Here is a 12,418-nt window from a genome sequence, read left to right as displayed (position 1 = left end):
CTCACCTGCCAATGAGCTGAGCCTTACCTGGCTCTTCTCTCGAAAGCGAGCCCCTTCCAGATGGGAGCGGAAGGAAGCCAGGACAAAATACGCAGCTGCTCTCATGCTGGAGTCGTAGCTGCTCAGGGCAGCCACTGTGAGCCCCAGGGCATTGACTTCCACAAACTTCTGACAGGCCACCACACACTCTGTGAGGGGAAAAGGAACAGAAAGCACAGGCGTGTTAGCACTGACATGTCCCAGGGTGTGTAACAGCATTACAATCCTTCAAATTTCACGAGCACCCATTTCTGGCCCTGTCCCCACAAACCATGACCTCAGAGCATGAAGGCTCCTCCAGCGGACAAAGGGCTTCAGCAATTCACTCTGAACAGGAATTTAATTGAAACCTGAGCTGAAATCCATGGGGCTATTCTCATTTATGTGAGACAGAGATGATCCTGCCCACTAGGCCATGCAAAGTTAGGGGTGAATTCTGTAAAGACCTCTTGTATCTCACTGTTTCAGCAAAGGTGACTACAAAGAACAGCAAGAGGCAAAATTCATCTCTCCAGAGCATTTTTGGGTGCCTGAAAGACCAGCACTAAAAAGCATCTGTGACAGAAAGGGTGGGAGATTATCACATAAATAGCCCATAAACCACAGACATGTTCCCTGTGCAGGCACAAGTGACTCTGCTGGTAAGGCCTGCTCTGAGCCAAATACTCAGCTCTACCCCGGAGCCCTTCTGAGTAAAACTACAGCAATAACCACAAATCAGCCCAACAGAAAACAGCAAACACACCCTTCAATGCAGCATTTACCTTCCACAGCATTTTGCCACCAGGATTCGGAGTTTCTCCTTGAAGGGCTTGTGTTTTGTGTGTTTTGAAGAGTTGCTGCCATTTCTACCCACTGATGACTAGAAATGCCTTGGTGTGAACCTTCCACCTTATGTCCAGGAATGGAGCACAATGGTACCTCGGTACTATTTTACCAGCTACAAATGTACCGTGAGTTTTGCAATAATATTCATGTATTTTCTTGTCATGCACACTGAAGGTCAAGAGGAAGTTTCTAGAAACAAATATTCCTCTTTAAGAAGGGGCTGCAATCTTACTGTCAAGTACCTACATTTGGTCCACTGATCTCCTCCCCCATCACGGCTCACACAGACCAGTGTGTGTATATATGTATATACATATATATATTGAAAAATACATTTAAAAAATCATAGATCATTTCTGTCCCTGCACCAGCACCTGGGATATTTCTCTCATCTTTTTCTCAACTACTAGAACTACTGAAATTTAACTTCATGCCTGGCAGTTTCTTACTGCCAGCTCTAAGCGTTATGGGCCAGGTAGAGCAGGGTCTGCACTTCCCCACCACCCACTGCCATTTGTCCCAGAGCCACCTCTCTGCTCTCCTTCAGGCTGCTGCTCTGGGGAACTGCTGATGTGCACTCATCATTCACACTGTGGAGTAGTGCCACAGAATGAAATCCAAGGTTCTCACTTCAGCAGTCCACAGGAAGATTTATTTGGAAAACTTTCCTTCGCTGAAAACTTGCAGTGATAATATTTTCCATCCTGCTGCCCCTGGAGAATATGTTCAACAACTAACATAAAATAACAAGCTCTTATTAGAAAAGCACCCTAATTTAATTCTATGTCTGACATCCAGCTTGTTTAAAGGACCTTGAGAACCAGGATGGAAAAGCTTTCCACAAGATGCTTACCAGAGCTAAAGATAGATAGAACTTGCTATCTGCCCAACTCCAGACTTACTTTTTCCTCAGCGAGCAAGAAGTCCACGATTACGTATTCTGATGGCACTGTGCAGCCAGGACAGAGAGCAAATAAATAAAGAACTGGGAATTCCAAGAACAGCCGACATGGTTTACAAGCACCATGGGACTGGGACTCAAACCACTTGAGTTTAAAGCCTATCCCTTTAAAAATGAAAATCCCTTTAAAAATGCCCCTCTTACGACATGGACTCTCACTCTGTGTGGAGAAGGTAAGAGAGCTATTTTCTCCTCTCCAGGGTTCAGAACAGCCACCGACTTTTCAACTCCACAAGGACATCGTTGAGCAACTGTACAATGAGCAATTCCCTCAGCCTTGGTGCTTCCAACATCAGCAGCCACAGACTGGCTGCAGTGCTGCTGGGGCTGCAACAGACACCAAACCCCTCCCTCCACAGGGTGGATGGTGCTGCCAGTGTCCTTTTCCCAGCTATCAACACTAGGTTCCAGAGACAGCTGCTGTCCATGCTCTTCATCCCAGTGCACCTCAAAGGCCCAGCATTAACTGGATTGCCTAAGATCCCTCCAACTGCAAAATGCCAAACAGCTCTGGTACCTTTTCTCCTCAGAGGACTGAAAGACAGTTCTTTTCCTGCTGCCAGGATTACACAGAGCAGTTCAAACCATAGCTAAGGACAGGCTAAGCACAGCCAAACAGGTGCTGTACTTGCAGGGGTCTGGCTGAACAAAGGACTGTGTGTGATTTCACTGACAGCCTGCCAATTGCTTCTAACATTATTGCTGTGGAAAGCCAAATCTATCTGTAACTACACAGTGCTTAACCATAACCAACACAGGGAGAGAGTTGGTTAGGAAATCCCTTATGCTTCTTGTCCCCCTTTGACCTCTGAGGGCTCTCTCCAGGGACAGTGTGTCCATGGAGCACAGCAGGGATGCGCACGTGCAGAGTCAAATCATGTCCGACAAGAGACTTGCTGACAGTTCAGAGCACCAGCCTATTTGTGAAACATACTGGCCTCATGCCCATCTGTCTGCTGGAAAATGAGTTGGCTGAAGTTTCCCTGTTCCATAATCACAGCCTGTAACATGCCAGATCTCCACCAGTTCAGTCACAGCCTTCACAGTAGTTTGCTTCTTCCCTCTAAAGTCAGGCACGAATTCCTTGCAGTATGAGCTCTTGGATCAGGGATAACAGAGCTCCAGGTGTACCTGCTGCAGCAGAGCAACCTAACACTAAATATCGAAGAGAAACACTCACTTTACCTGGTCTGGTCAGTTCACTGAAGAGCTGAAGTAGAAAACAAGGATCATAGAAGTTATCAAGGCTCTTGACGCTTTCATCTTTATACAGGGACTCCTGTATCCCCTGAAACCAAATCCAAACCAGTATTTGTAAAGAACAACTCCAATTTCAAGCTTGGCTTCAAACTTCCACAATCACCTCATCCCACTATAAACCACTCGATACTACACCTTGTAAAATGCGATGCAACACAGGGCGAGACACGCTTGTGTTTAAACCTGGCTTTCCCTATCAGAGTATATCCACAACTATATCCCCCGACCAGCACCAACAGCTACAGAAGCACGTCAGCAAACTAAGAAAGGCTGGAGAGCCCATTGCCAGTGGATCCTTGGGCTGTCCAATCCCGGTGTCACATACATGACAATCTTTGCAATGCACAATCACCTCTGCCGACAAGACGTGGCCCACATCTTGCAATTGATTTGAAAAGTGTTCCTAAAGAACTAATTCCAGTCTTCCTATTAATTGAAATTACTCTCCTGATGGAAACAAATGATTGGCCCAAGGCTCTTTCTGCACATCCAAAGAGGGGTAACCATGGATAGGCTGAACCAAAAGCACCTGCGATGGCAGCAGCCGGCGATGCTGAGGGAAGGACAGAATCGTCTTCATCATCTTCTCTCGATCCAGCAGACACAGAATCTCCTCCATGCTTGGCTGCTGCCACAGGGACTTCCCAAGACTCTTGCAAGTCTTATGATGCTCCACAGCAGCTGGACCCCACAGCAGGATCCTTAAAAATCGTTAAAGGTTAATGCTTAAGGCAACAGAGCCCAAAGCAATTACAGAGGTCAATTAGTACAGAAATTTTGTCTTCCCTTGTAGTTATTACCCTGTGGGACTTGAAACTAGAACTCATTTCCCTGGCAACACCTTTTCCAGCCATCCCAAAGCATTTTAAATTTAGTCTGAGGGCGTCTCATTCACTCTGCCCTCCCCTGTCCATCCAACTCAGAATGTACCCATTCACTGTAAGAGGCACTTACAGATTTAAGCTGTAAGTGCAGGTAAAAACTACAGCAGATGCATGAAGGGACAGGGATCCAGATCTGTCTCAGCTGCCTGAGCCAGTGCTCTTGCACTACTGGTAGCATTTCTGCTCCTACCTCCAGGACACAAAAGTGCATGTGAGGAAGGCAGACCGAACCACAACTGCTGGCAACACTTTCCTGTGGACTGCTTGGACACAGGAAAGGGAAAAGTCCCCTACTGACTTGTGTTTCAGCCTCCCATCTATGAGGAGACCCCTGTAGTGAGTCTCAAGTATGGAGAGTGAGTGACTCCAGAAATGAGACATTCCCTCATCTAACCCACAGACACAAAGAAGTCTGGGCAACATAAGAGAATTACCTGAAGAATAGGAAATATGTAGTAAAAATGTTTCCAAAAGCAACATTACATTTAGGTTTGACTTAGTTCACTTGTCTCCTTCACTTAAAAATGACACTGGAAAAATACTAGTTGTGACACTATCTGTGTGTAGTTTGCCCAGCAAAGTAAGGTGTTCAGCTTACCTGGAGTTTATAAGACTTTGATTATTCTTCTCATACAACTGAAGCAGCAGCAGTATCTTCTGATCTAAAACCCAAGAGTGAACTCACAGTTAGTGACCTGTAGAGACAAGAACGAGATGCAGAAGGAAGGGCCTTTGCCAGGCTGACACTCACCCACGGTGCTCAGCGTGGCCCCGTAGGCTCCCAGCAGCACTGGGAGGTGACTGCTCGCACAGAGAGAGGGGCTGAGCTGCACAGCTGTCAGCAGAATGTCCACCAGCGCCTCTGGAACAAGCACAGCTTGAGCTCTGCAGCTCTCAGTCACACAGAGCACAGATTAACACCCCCAGACCCACTCCGAACGGATGCACACGCAGCACGGGACATTTTACATCAGCGTCTATCCCTAGAGATACCACAGCCCATCTCCCCAATACACTAAAGGGTGATTAGGATGCATTTAATTCAAGGGAACATCTTAAAACAGTATTCCTAAGCTGAACAGCCAAGTCACTGGGCCAGGTGAGGACCAGTGCAGAACACACCCCTCTGCAGAAGCTTTCCATGCGTACACACCCACTCTGGTTAAAAGGGAGTGCTGTGCCCCATCTTGCCATAGCTCCACTCCTTCCTCCCCCAGGAGGGCATCTCGAATGAGCTCAGGAGCTGCACAGGGAAAGGCAGACATCTCAGAAACCTCCCCAAGGACTTGAGAATTCACAGCAAAAACTTCCAAGTCCACAGCCCAGCTGCAGTAAATATCAAAATGCTTCTGCATTGTTCCAGCAGGGCTCAGCACTGGAGGTGCTTTGTGAGCCACCTCCTTTTGTTTTGTCCTGTGGACTACAAAAATTAAACATCTTTGCTCTGTAACTAACTGAGAAGCAGAAAAGAGAAGTGATTTAGTTCCTCAAAAGCCAACAGGCTGTCTGTAGCACCCTCAAGACTCGCCTCCAGATTTCTCTACTCCCAGTATCTGCAAAGGCCTGGGCTTTGACCCTAGTTATGTGCAGGAATATAAAATGCATGCCAAAACTGAAGAGCTCCTAAAGTACCAGCCTGAGTAATGCACTTCAGGACACCAAGATTCTGGAATACTCTAGCTGGCCTCAAAGAATCCATCCTGCTGATCTACAGAAACACGCTCTAAAGGTAAGACACATACATACAGTAAGCAGTAAAACCTACTCCTTATTTTTAATTTCACTAAATTGGTGACTTCACAAGAGCTTGTAGTTTTTCTTTTCAGGTGTTTTAAAACTTGAAAACTTGTTTACATGTTGCTCATCAACAAACACAAAATTTGTTATCAACATGCTGCCCTGAGAATTTCCCCCCATTTTCTTACACAGCTCCTTCAACCACTGAACCTCAAACCCCTGTGCAGTGGAGAAAAGCTGAGGTCTATGTAGAATAAATGTGGTTCAAGGTCAGGCAGGATTTCAGTTGCCAGTGAAGAAGAAATAAAGCCCATCCTACACATGAACTAGCAAACCAATTTACATTCCTCTGGAAGGATACTTCTTGTGAAAGGTTGCAGTATGAAATATACATAATTAAATTGCCATTTTTGATAAAGCTTGCAAAATCAACTTCAAATCTCCTGAATCAATCTATTTTAAAACAGGTTTAAACATCACAGGACCCATGTGCACCTCAGTGATCTTACACTAACTGCCTCACAGGAACCAAAAGAATCAATCCAAGACTTAACTGGGTTAAGAATACCAGAAAAACAAACAAACAGAACCCAAATCAAAATAAAAGCCCACCTTTCCAGCAGTTTTAAAAACAGAAGTGTTTAAAACCAGCATAAAATGAATGCAACATTTGGATCCAAGCAGAGGTACAATTTAAATGCCAATATTCTGGAACTGTTAATAACTCTGCAAGTATTTACATGGGTGGGTGTGTTACTGGATGGAGAGACTAAAATGCCAGAAAGACAAAATTAACTGTGTTTAGTATGGGAAGAAGATGATTAAAAAATACCTCTTGTCTGGATATTCATGTCACCCTCTTCTCTTGACCTCAGAATGGCCGACAAAAATAGAGAGTGCTGTGTGACCATCATGTGAATTTTGGAGAGCTTGATTAAGCTCTGACTGACTGAGGATTCTTTCTTGTAGAGCAACTGGATGGCAACATTCAGGACCCTCAGAAATGTTTCATCTCTGTAACGGTACCTTCGGGAGAAGGATCACAGAGAAGTCAGATCCAAACCAAACCAAACCAAACCAAACCAAACCAAACCTGTTGAAATTAAAAGCTGTTCAAGAAATGAGAACTTGGCAAAGAAAATTAACTTAGTCAAACCAAACCAAGTTAAAATGAAAACACTTACTTGAGTCCTGTCTTCACAAGGCTGCACCAGTCATCTGGGTCCACTTCTTCAACAACACACTGTGTGCAGCAAGTAAAAACAGGTGTTGGTTTACATTTGGCACAAGGAGCTTCTACAGCAATTTTTGTTCAAGGGACACACTAAGAACATGCAAGGCAAACACTCACGTGGGATGATTAGAGGATAACAGGGAAAAAAACCTTTTGGATACAACAATCCTAACTCCTGGTTCAAAGGAAACTGCAAGTGTTTTGTTGGTCTGGGAGCAGGGGAACATATGGGCTGTATTGAATTAAAAAGCAAGCTGGGCTGTAGGTTCCAAAAACCCAGTGGCTCACAACTCTTCAAACTCCTGAAGTGTGAAAGGAATCACAACTTGACAAGTCACACCAAGAGGGTGGGTACCAGGTTTTTGTGTGGCTTAGGTAACCAAGCTTTGCACGTCGCACATGGGGTGGCTGGGTGTAGGTGTCCCTTAGAACTGAGGTGCCCTGAGGAGCTGGGAACCACCACAAACCAGCCAGTCTGGAGAGGACTGACAGCTGCACACACCAACAGAGTCCTGGGAATGCAGGTGCCAGCCTCGCCAGGCTGGAAACGCCCTCAGGATGGGATGGACACTGAGGTGGCCCCAGGGCCTGCAGAGCCAGCCAGGTCCTACAGGGGAGTCTCAGCAAAAGCCCGTGAGAGGGCAGAGGCATCCACTGCTCAGAGACCTTCAGCGTTATGTGTCACAGAGATCTGTGCTTACTGAACTCAAACCAAGGAACAGCACAGAGGGAGTGATCAAGTAGTGCTCTTCAAGGTCAAAGCCTGGATTTCTATTTATGATCAAACAGATTTTTGCCCCAGACTTGAGATGGTATGGCAGGTGGGTCTTGGCAGAAGTATCTGCAACAACTTTTTTTAATTGGCGAAAAAAAATTCCACTAGTAACCTTTGATTTCTTACTCCTAAGTATCTGAAACTCCTATCCTCAAAGGCGATTCTTACCAGAAAGTCATCATCAGGAACATAAAACTGCTTCATATAAAGGATTATCAGGACTAAGTTAACTCTGCAAAAGCTATTAAAAGCCCAAGGAAACCAGATTCCATAAAACAGGAAGTCACGCCCAATGTATATTTACAAAATCTACAGCTGCCCAATCACACATATGCACACAGTCCCACTGTGGCAAAGCAGGTAACAAGCCTCACCAGTAATTCCTCTAGCCTCAGCAGCATGGACCTCTCCACTTCTTGCTTGCTTTCATCTTTACTACTGCTGTACATGGCAACTAACCCCTTCATGCAGGCCGACAGGAGATGTCTCCTCCAGGAATGCAGCTCCTCCGGGTTTTTAAGCACTCTGGATATGGCATCTGCCACAGCCCAACTGCAGAGAGATAGGTATTTTGATTTTTTTATAAATATTTTACCCGCTTTTGGTAATGTTAAAGATGTCTTGCTGCCAAAGTGCAAAGCAACAGACTCTTTGAGGAGAGGATGCTGTTACTACTCCCGTTCCTATCACAGTGCTTCTCAGGACAAAGTGAGCCCTGAGGGAGGCATACACACACTGCCCACCTCTGCTCATTCCCTGCTCTCTCCAGAGCAGCAGGAAGCTGCTCCATAAGGTTGTGCAGCCTTTTGCTTTCCAAAGGTGGCAACAACTTTGAAAGAATTTGCAGTTTCACAGCGGCCTCATGCGATGCTCCAGTGTCCTGAATTCCAGCGCAGAGCTCCTTCCACAGGGCTTTCCTCAGGACAGGCGTGACAGCCGAGACTACTGTTGGGAGAGCAGAGAGCACAGCTTCCACCACCTGCAGTTCTTAAACAACATCATGGTAATCCCAAATCACGTTCTAATCCAGGCCCACATTACCCAATTTCTAGGAAATGATGCTACAGCGGCTCCTAATCTATTACAGAGAAGTGCTACAGAGAGGCTCCCTTCTTACCCACCCTACTACCCACCCTCTCTGCTTCCCAGGGTGCTGACAAGGTCTTATCACTGCTTGACCTTGTAGGTAGAGCTACAGCCCCAGTCAGCCTGTTTCCTTGGCTATTTCTGTTTCTAAGCAATAAGAGGAACGAAACTGAAGTGATCCTGTTCTATCCAGTTGAATCCTAACTCATCGTTCTGCTGGTAGAGAATTTAACACACTTGTCCATAGACACAACGCTGCTGTGGGTTTGGAAAGTTCTGGACTGGCATCTTAGGAGGGGATTACTGTAGCCAGCCCAGAGCTGGAGATTTGTTTTAGAAGAAACCTTTGGACTCTGTAGAAGTGAAAGCTCAGGTTCTGCAAAAACCATCTGGCTGTAGCATTGCACACTCCAGACTTCTATCCATGCTTGAGCAAAAGGTTTTACCTCCTGTACTAAACCAAGAGAAGCACAATGACAGATTTTCACATGCAGTAAGCAATAAATAAGGGCTTCAAAAGAGAAATCTGGGCAGCAGTAACTGTAAGAGTACTTGGCTTCAGTCTAACAGCCAAACCTCAGAACAGTTCTTCACCTTTAGTACTGCAGAGGTACTTCCAAGACAGTCATTAGAGGTCAGACATTTAAGCTTTATAGCCTTTATCTATTGTGTGAAGATTCCAAGACCTCAAGGCCAGCAGAACCTAAACAGGGAATTTGGTCTCCTGAATCATAAGCAGGGCTCAGGGTGCCTTTACCTGTGGAAGGTCGGCTGAAACCATACTGGTCTCTGCACTGCAAATACACATTGACGAGTGGAAGAAAGCTCTCCGTGTGTTTCCTGAGGTACTTCCCAGCAGCACTGCTCAGACACCAGAGCTCAAACTGCAGCAGGTGAGTCCTGGAGTGCTGGATCAGCACAGCCACAATGGCCAGGGAGGTGTGTGAGCACTGGGCAAGGCAGTGAGCCTGCACCTCGACACCGACTGCAAGAGCAAGGACAGGCTCACTTTGGAGAGCCTGAAGGAAAACTTTCTCCAAATCTTTGCTGGCCGATGCTGACATCAACGTCCCCAAAGCTTTAATGTGCTCTGTGGATAGCAGAAGTTCTCCTTGCTGCTGATGCCTTTGGTAGCTGTCTGTAAGGAGCTGCACCAAAATTTGTACATAGAAGCTTAACTGTTTCCCTTTTTCAGGGGATTTTTCAGATTTCTGAGCAGTCAGGATCATCTCAGGAAGTCGCAGCATGGTCAAAGTGATCTCCTTCAGCTGATCTGCGGTCATGTACATGTGCAGCTCCTCCAGAGCCTGCAGCTGGTGAGACTTCCTGGGATAGGCCTGGCTTCTATCCTTCCCCACAGTCTGCAGCTCCTCCAGGACCCCTTTTGTGATAGATTCGAAATACTTGGACAACACATGTCTGTGATCTGTTGTGATGCTCTGCAGGATGGGGGCACCTGTCTTCAGCAGCTGAAGAACCCCGGAATTGAGGTGAGCTGACAGGAGCTTCACAGTGACAGGGTTCAAACCAGGCTGAGGAATAGAGCGCAGCTCTAAGGCCAGGAACCAGCTCTCCAGTGTAGGATGTCTGAAAATCAAGGTGAGTGTATCCTCCAGTGTCTGTAACAAACAGAGGTAACAGTATCTCTGAATGGATAATCACAGTGCAGGGTAAAAAAGAAACTCAATTCATCTGCTTATTTTCCACAGCTTGTCAACTACAATTATTGAACATGAAATTTCTACTAGCTGGCTAGAGGATAAAAAAATATTAAAGAATGACAAGCACATAAATATCATTCTCCCAACATTTATGCCGTGGGATTTATGCTGTTATACTGAACATCCTAGCCATGTCTAAGCTCATCTCAGAGGAAAACTGAATGTGCTGGGGCTCATAAACACATTCTAATCTCCACAAATTCACAGAACAGATGAAAGAGGGGGAAAAGTTCATTCCTCAAGTACATCATTTTCACAACACGGTTTTACACGGGGCCGAGGGAATACATTTTTTTCTGCAAAGGTGATCTTTTTCAGGGCCTCTCCTGACTGTGTTCCAGCTCAGGGGTGAGAGTGTGGGAGATGCAGCTAGGTCAGATCTACAGACAGTAGTTTTGCAACTGCTGGACCACGTGGTCTATGTTCCTATGTTCTCCTCCAGGACCTCTCTGTTCAGCAAAACTATTCCCTAGAGCATCAGTCAAATCAAATTTTACTAACAGGTGCCTCTGGATCAAGGGATTTGGTACCTTGTCATTTGAGGACACTTCTGTCATCAGAGACTCCTCATCCAGAACGAGATCCGACTCAGCCTGATGCTCTTCCTGCTTCTGCTGATGATCCAGCTTTATTTGATTGGCCCGGCACAGGAAGATGCTCAGCATGTCCACATAGAGGTCAACGAGTTGAGGACCCAAGGTTTTACCAAGCTATGAAAATAAAGACATCTTGGATGTGAAGAAAAGAGGAGGATGGGAGCAGAAGGGTAATTATCCAACAGGAACAGGAGTTAACTAAGAACTACTTAGATTACAACCTTTTCTATGGGATGGAACCACTTGCCTATGCAGAAACCTGATTCTAAGAGAAGTCTAAGGTTGCCAAATAAATATTGATAGATTTTCATTTATACTGTGACATTCGGAGTTACACAGGCCAGTGAATTTTACTCCCTGGAAAGGCTTCTTAGGGAGACCCAGGAGCTGGATTAAAATCTCAAGTTTATTTGCACTCACACGGATCAGTAAGGTAACCCACGCAAAGTAAATCTAAGACTCCTCAATTATCAGAACTGACATTTGTTTACAAATTAGGTGCAGTTTTGTATGGTTGTCTGCAGCCTCAGAGCCAAGTACAGAAAAAAGAGCTACAGAACTGGAACCTAAGTTTTAACAGCCAAGTCATTTGTACGTTCTACATTAAAATAAACCAAACATAACCACAATATTATTACAATATTGCTCTTACACTGCTGAAGTTCTCCACTGTGGATTTCAGGTATAGCAGCACGTGCTTTATTCCCAACAAAAGCTGGTCAGGTGGGGCCAAGGAAGCCAAGGCTCTCAGTTTTGTTTGAACACCATCTTCCAATAAGGCATTGCTTCCTCTCTCATAGGCGCTCTTTAGCAAAGTGGTAAATACAGAATCCAGTGCCTCAGTAGGTTCTTCGCTTACTTCCTTGTGGTTTTTAAACTGTTTAAAGTGAAAAAAAAGCGTAAGAGAAAAACAATGATGACTGTGAAACAAAAATCTCTTCAGCAACCCTTGTTTTGAGACACTATCTAGCAGTGTCCCCGGGCGAATCTGCAGCGTTCACTGCTGGCCTTACAGAAAAACTCACCACACCCAGCCCAGGGGGCCTGTGGTCCCCAACCCACCCAGGGGGAATTCCAGGCACTGTGAACTGAGACCATGGCATGCATCCGTCTCTGCTGCGCCTGGTCAGGAGTCTGTGTACGACCCCTGAACTCTGGTACCACCTCCCAAACACCACAAAGACCTCTTGTGTCATCAGAGAAAAGCCCTGGAGCAAATTTGTGTCCTAACATGATCAATAAGAAATACAGCATTAGCTCAGTAAAAATGCTCTTTCTGATGGAAATGTGACCTCTA

At 45.7% G+C, this 12,418-nt stretch overlaps 1 protein-coding gene across 6 annotated transcripts in view; it reads right to left on the bottom strand.

Annotated features, from left to right (window-relative positions):
* The window catches only part of URB1 (URB1 ribosome biogenesis homolog), a 44,696-nt gene that overhangs the window by 9,931 nt on the left and 22,347 nt on the right, over positions 1-12,418 (bottom strand). For all 6 annotated transcript variants that reach the window (XM_063419265.1, XM_063419266.1, XM_063419262.1 and 3 more), the window contains exons 20-31: positions 11,774-11,998; positions 11,056-11,235; positions 9,562-10,423; positions 8,462-8,663; positions 8,093-8,270; positions 6,894-6,952; positions 6,542-6,735; positions 4,724-4,834; positions 4,571-4,634; positions 3,618-3,789; positions 3,014-3,116; positions 28-188 (exon numbers count right to left, since the gene is read on the bottom strand). In XM_063419265.1, the coding sequence (XP_063275335.1) occupies positions 28-188; positions 3,014-3,116; positions 3,618-3,789; positions 4,571-4,634; positions 4,724-4,834; positions 6,542-6,735; positions 6,894-6,952; positions 8,093-8,270; positions 8,462-8,663; positions 9,562-10,423; positions 11,056-11,235; positions 11,774-11,998 (2,511 nt within the window). The remainder of the gene's footprint in view (positions 1-27; positions 189-3,013; positions 3,117-3,617; positions 3,790-4,570; positions 4,635-4,723; positions 4,835-6,541; positions 6,736-6,893; positions 6,953-8,092; positions 8,271-8,461; positions 8,664-9,561; positions 10,424-11,055; positions 11,236-11,773; positions 11,999-12,418) is intronic.

This window comes from Prinia subflava, chromosome 25 (genome assembly GCF_021018805.1).
Source record: "Prinia subflava isolate CZ2003 ecotype Zambia chromosome 25, Cam_Psub_1.2, whole genome shotgun sequence".
NCBI lineage: Eukaryota > Metazoa > Chordata > Aves > Passeriformes > Cisticolidae > Prinia > Prinia subflava.
Note: the sequence above shows the minus strand (reverse complement) of the source record. Positions and strands in the feature narration are given on the sequence as shown.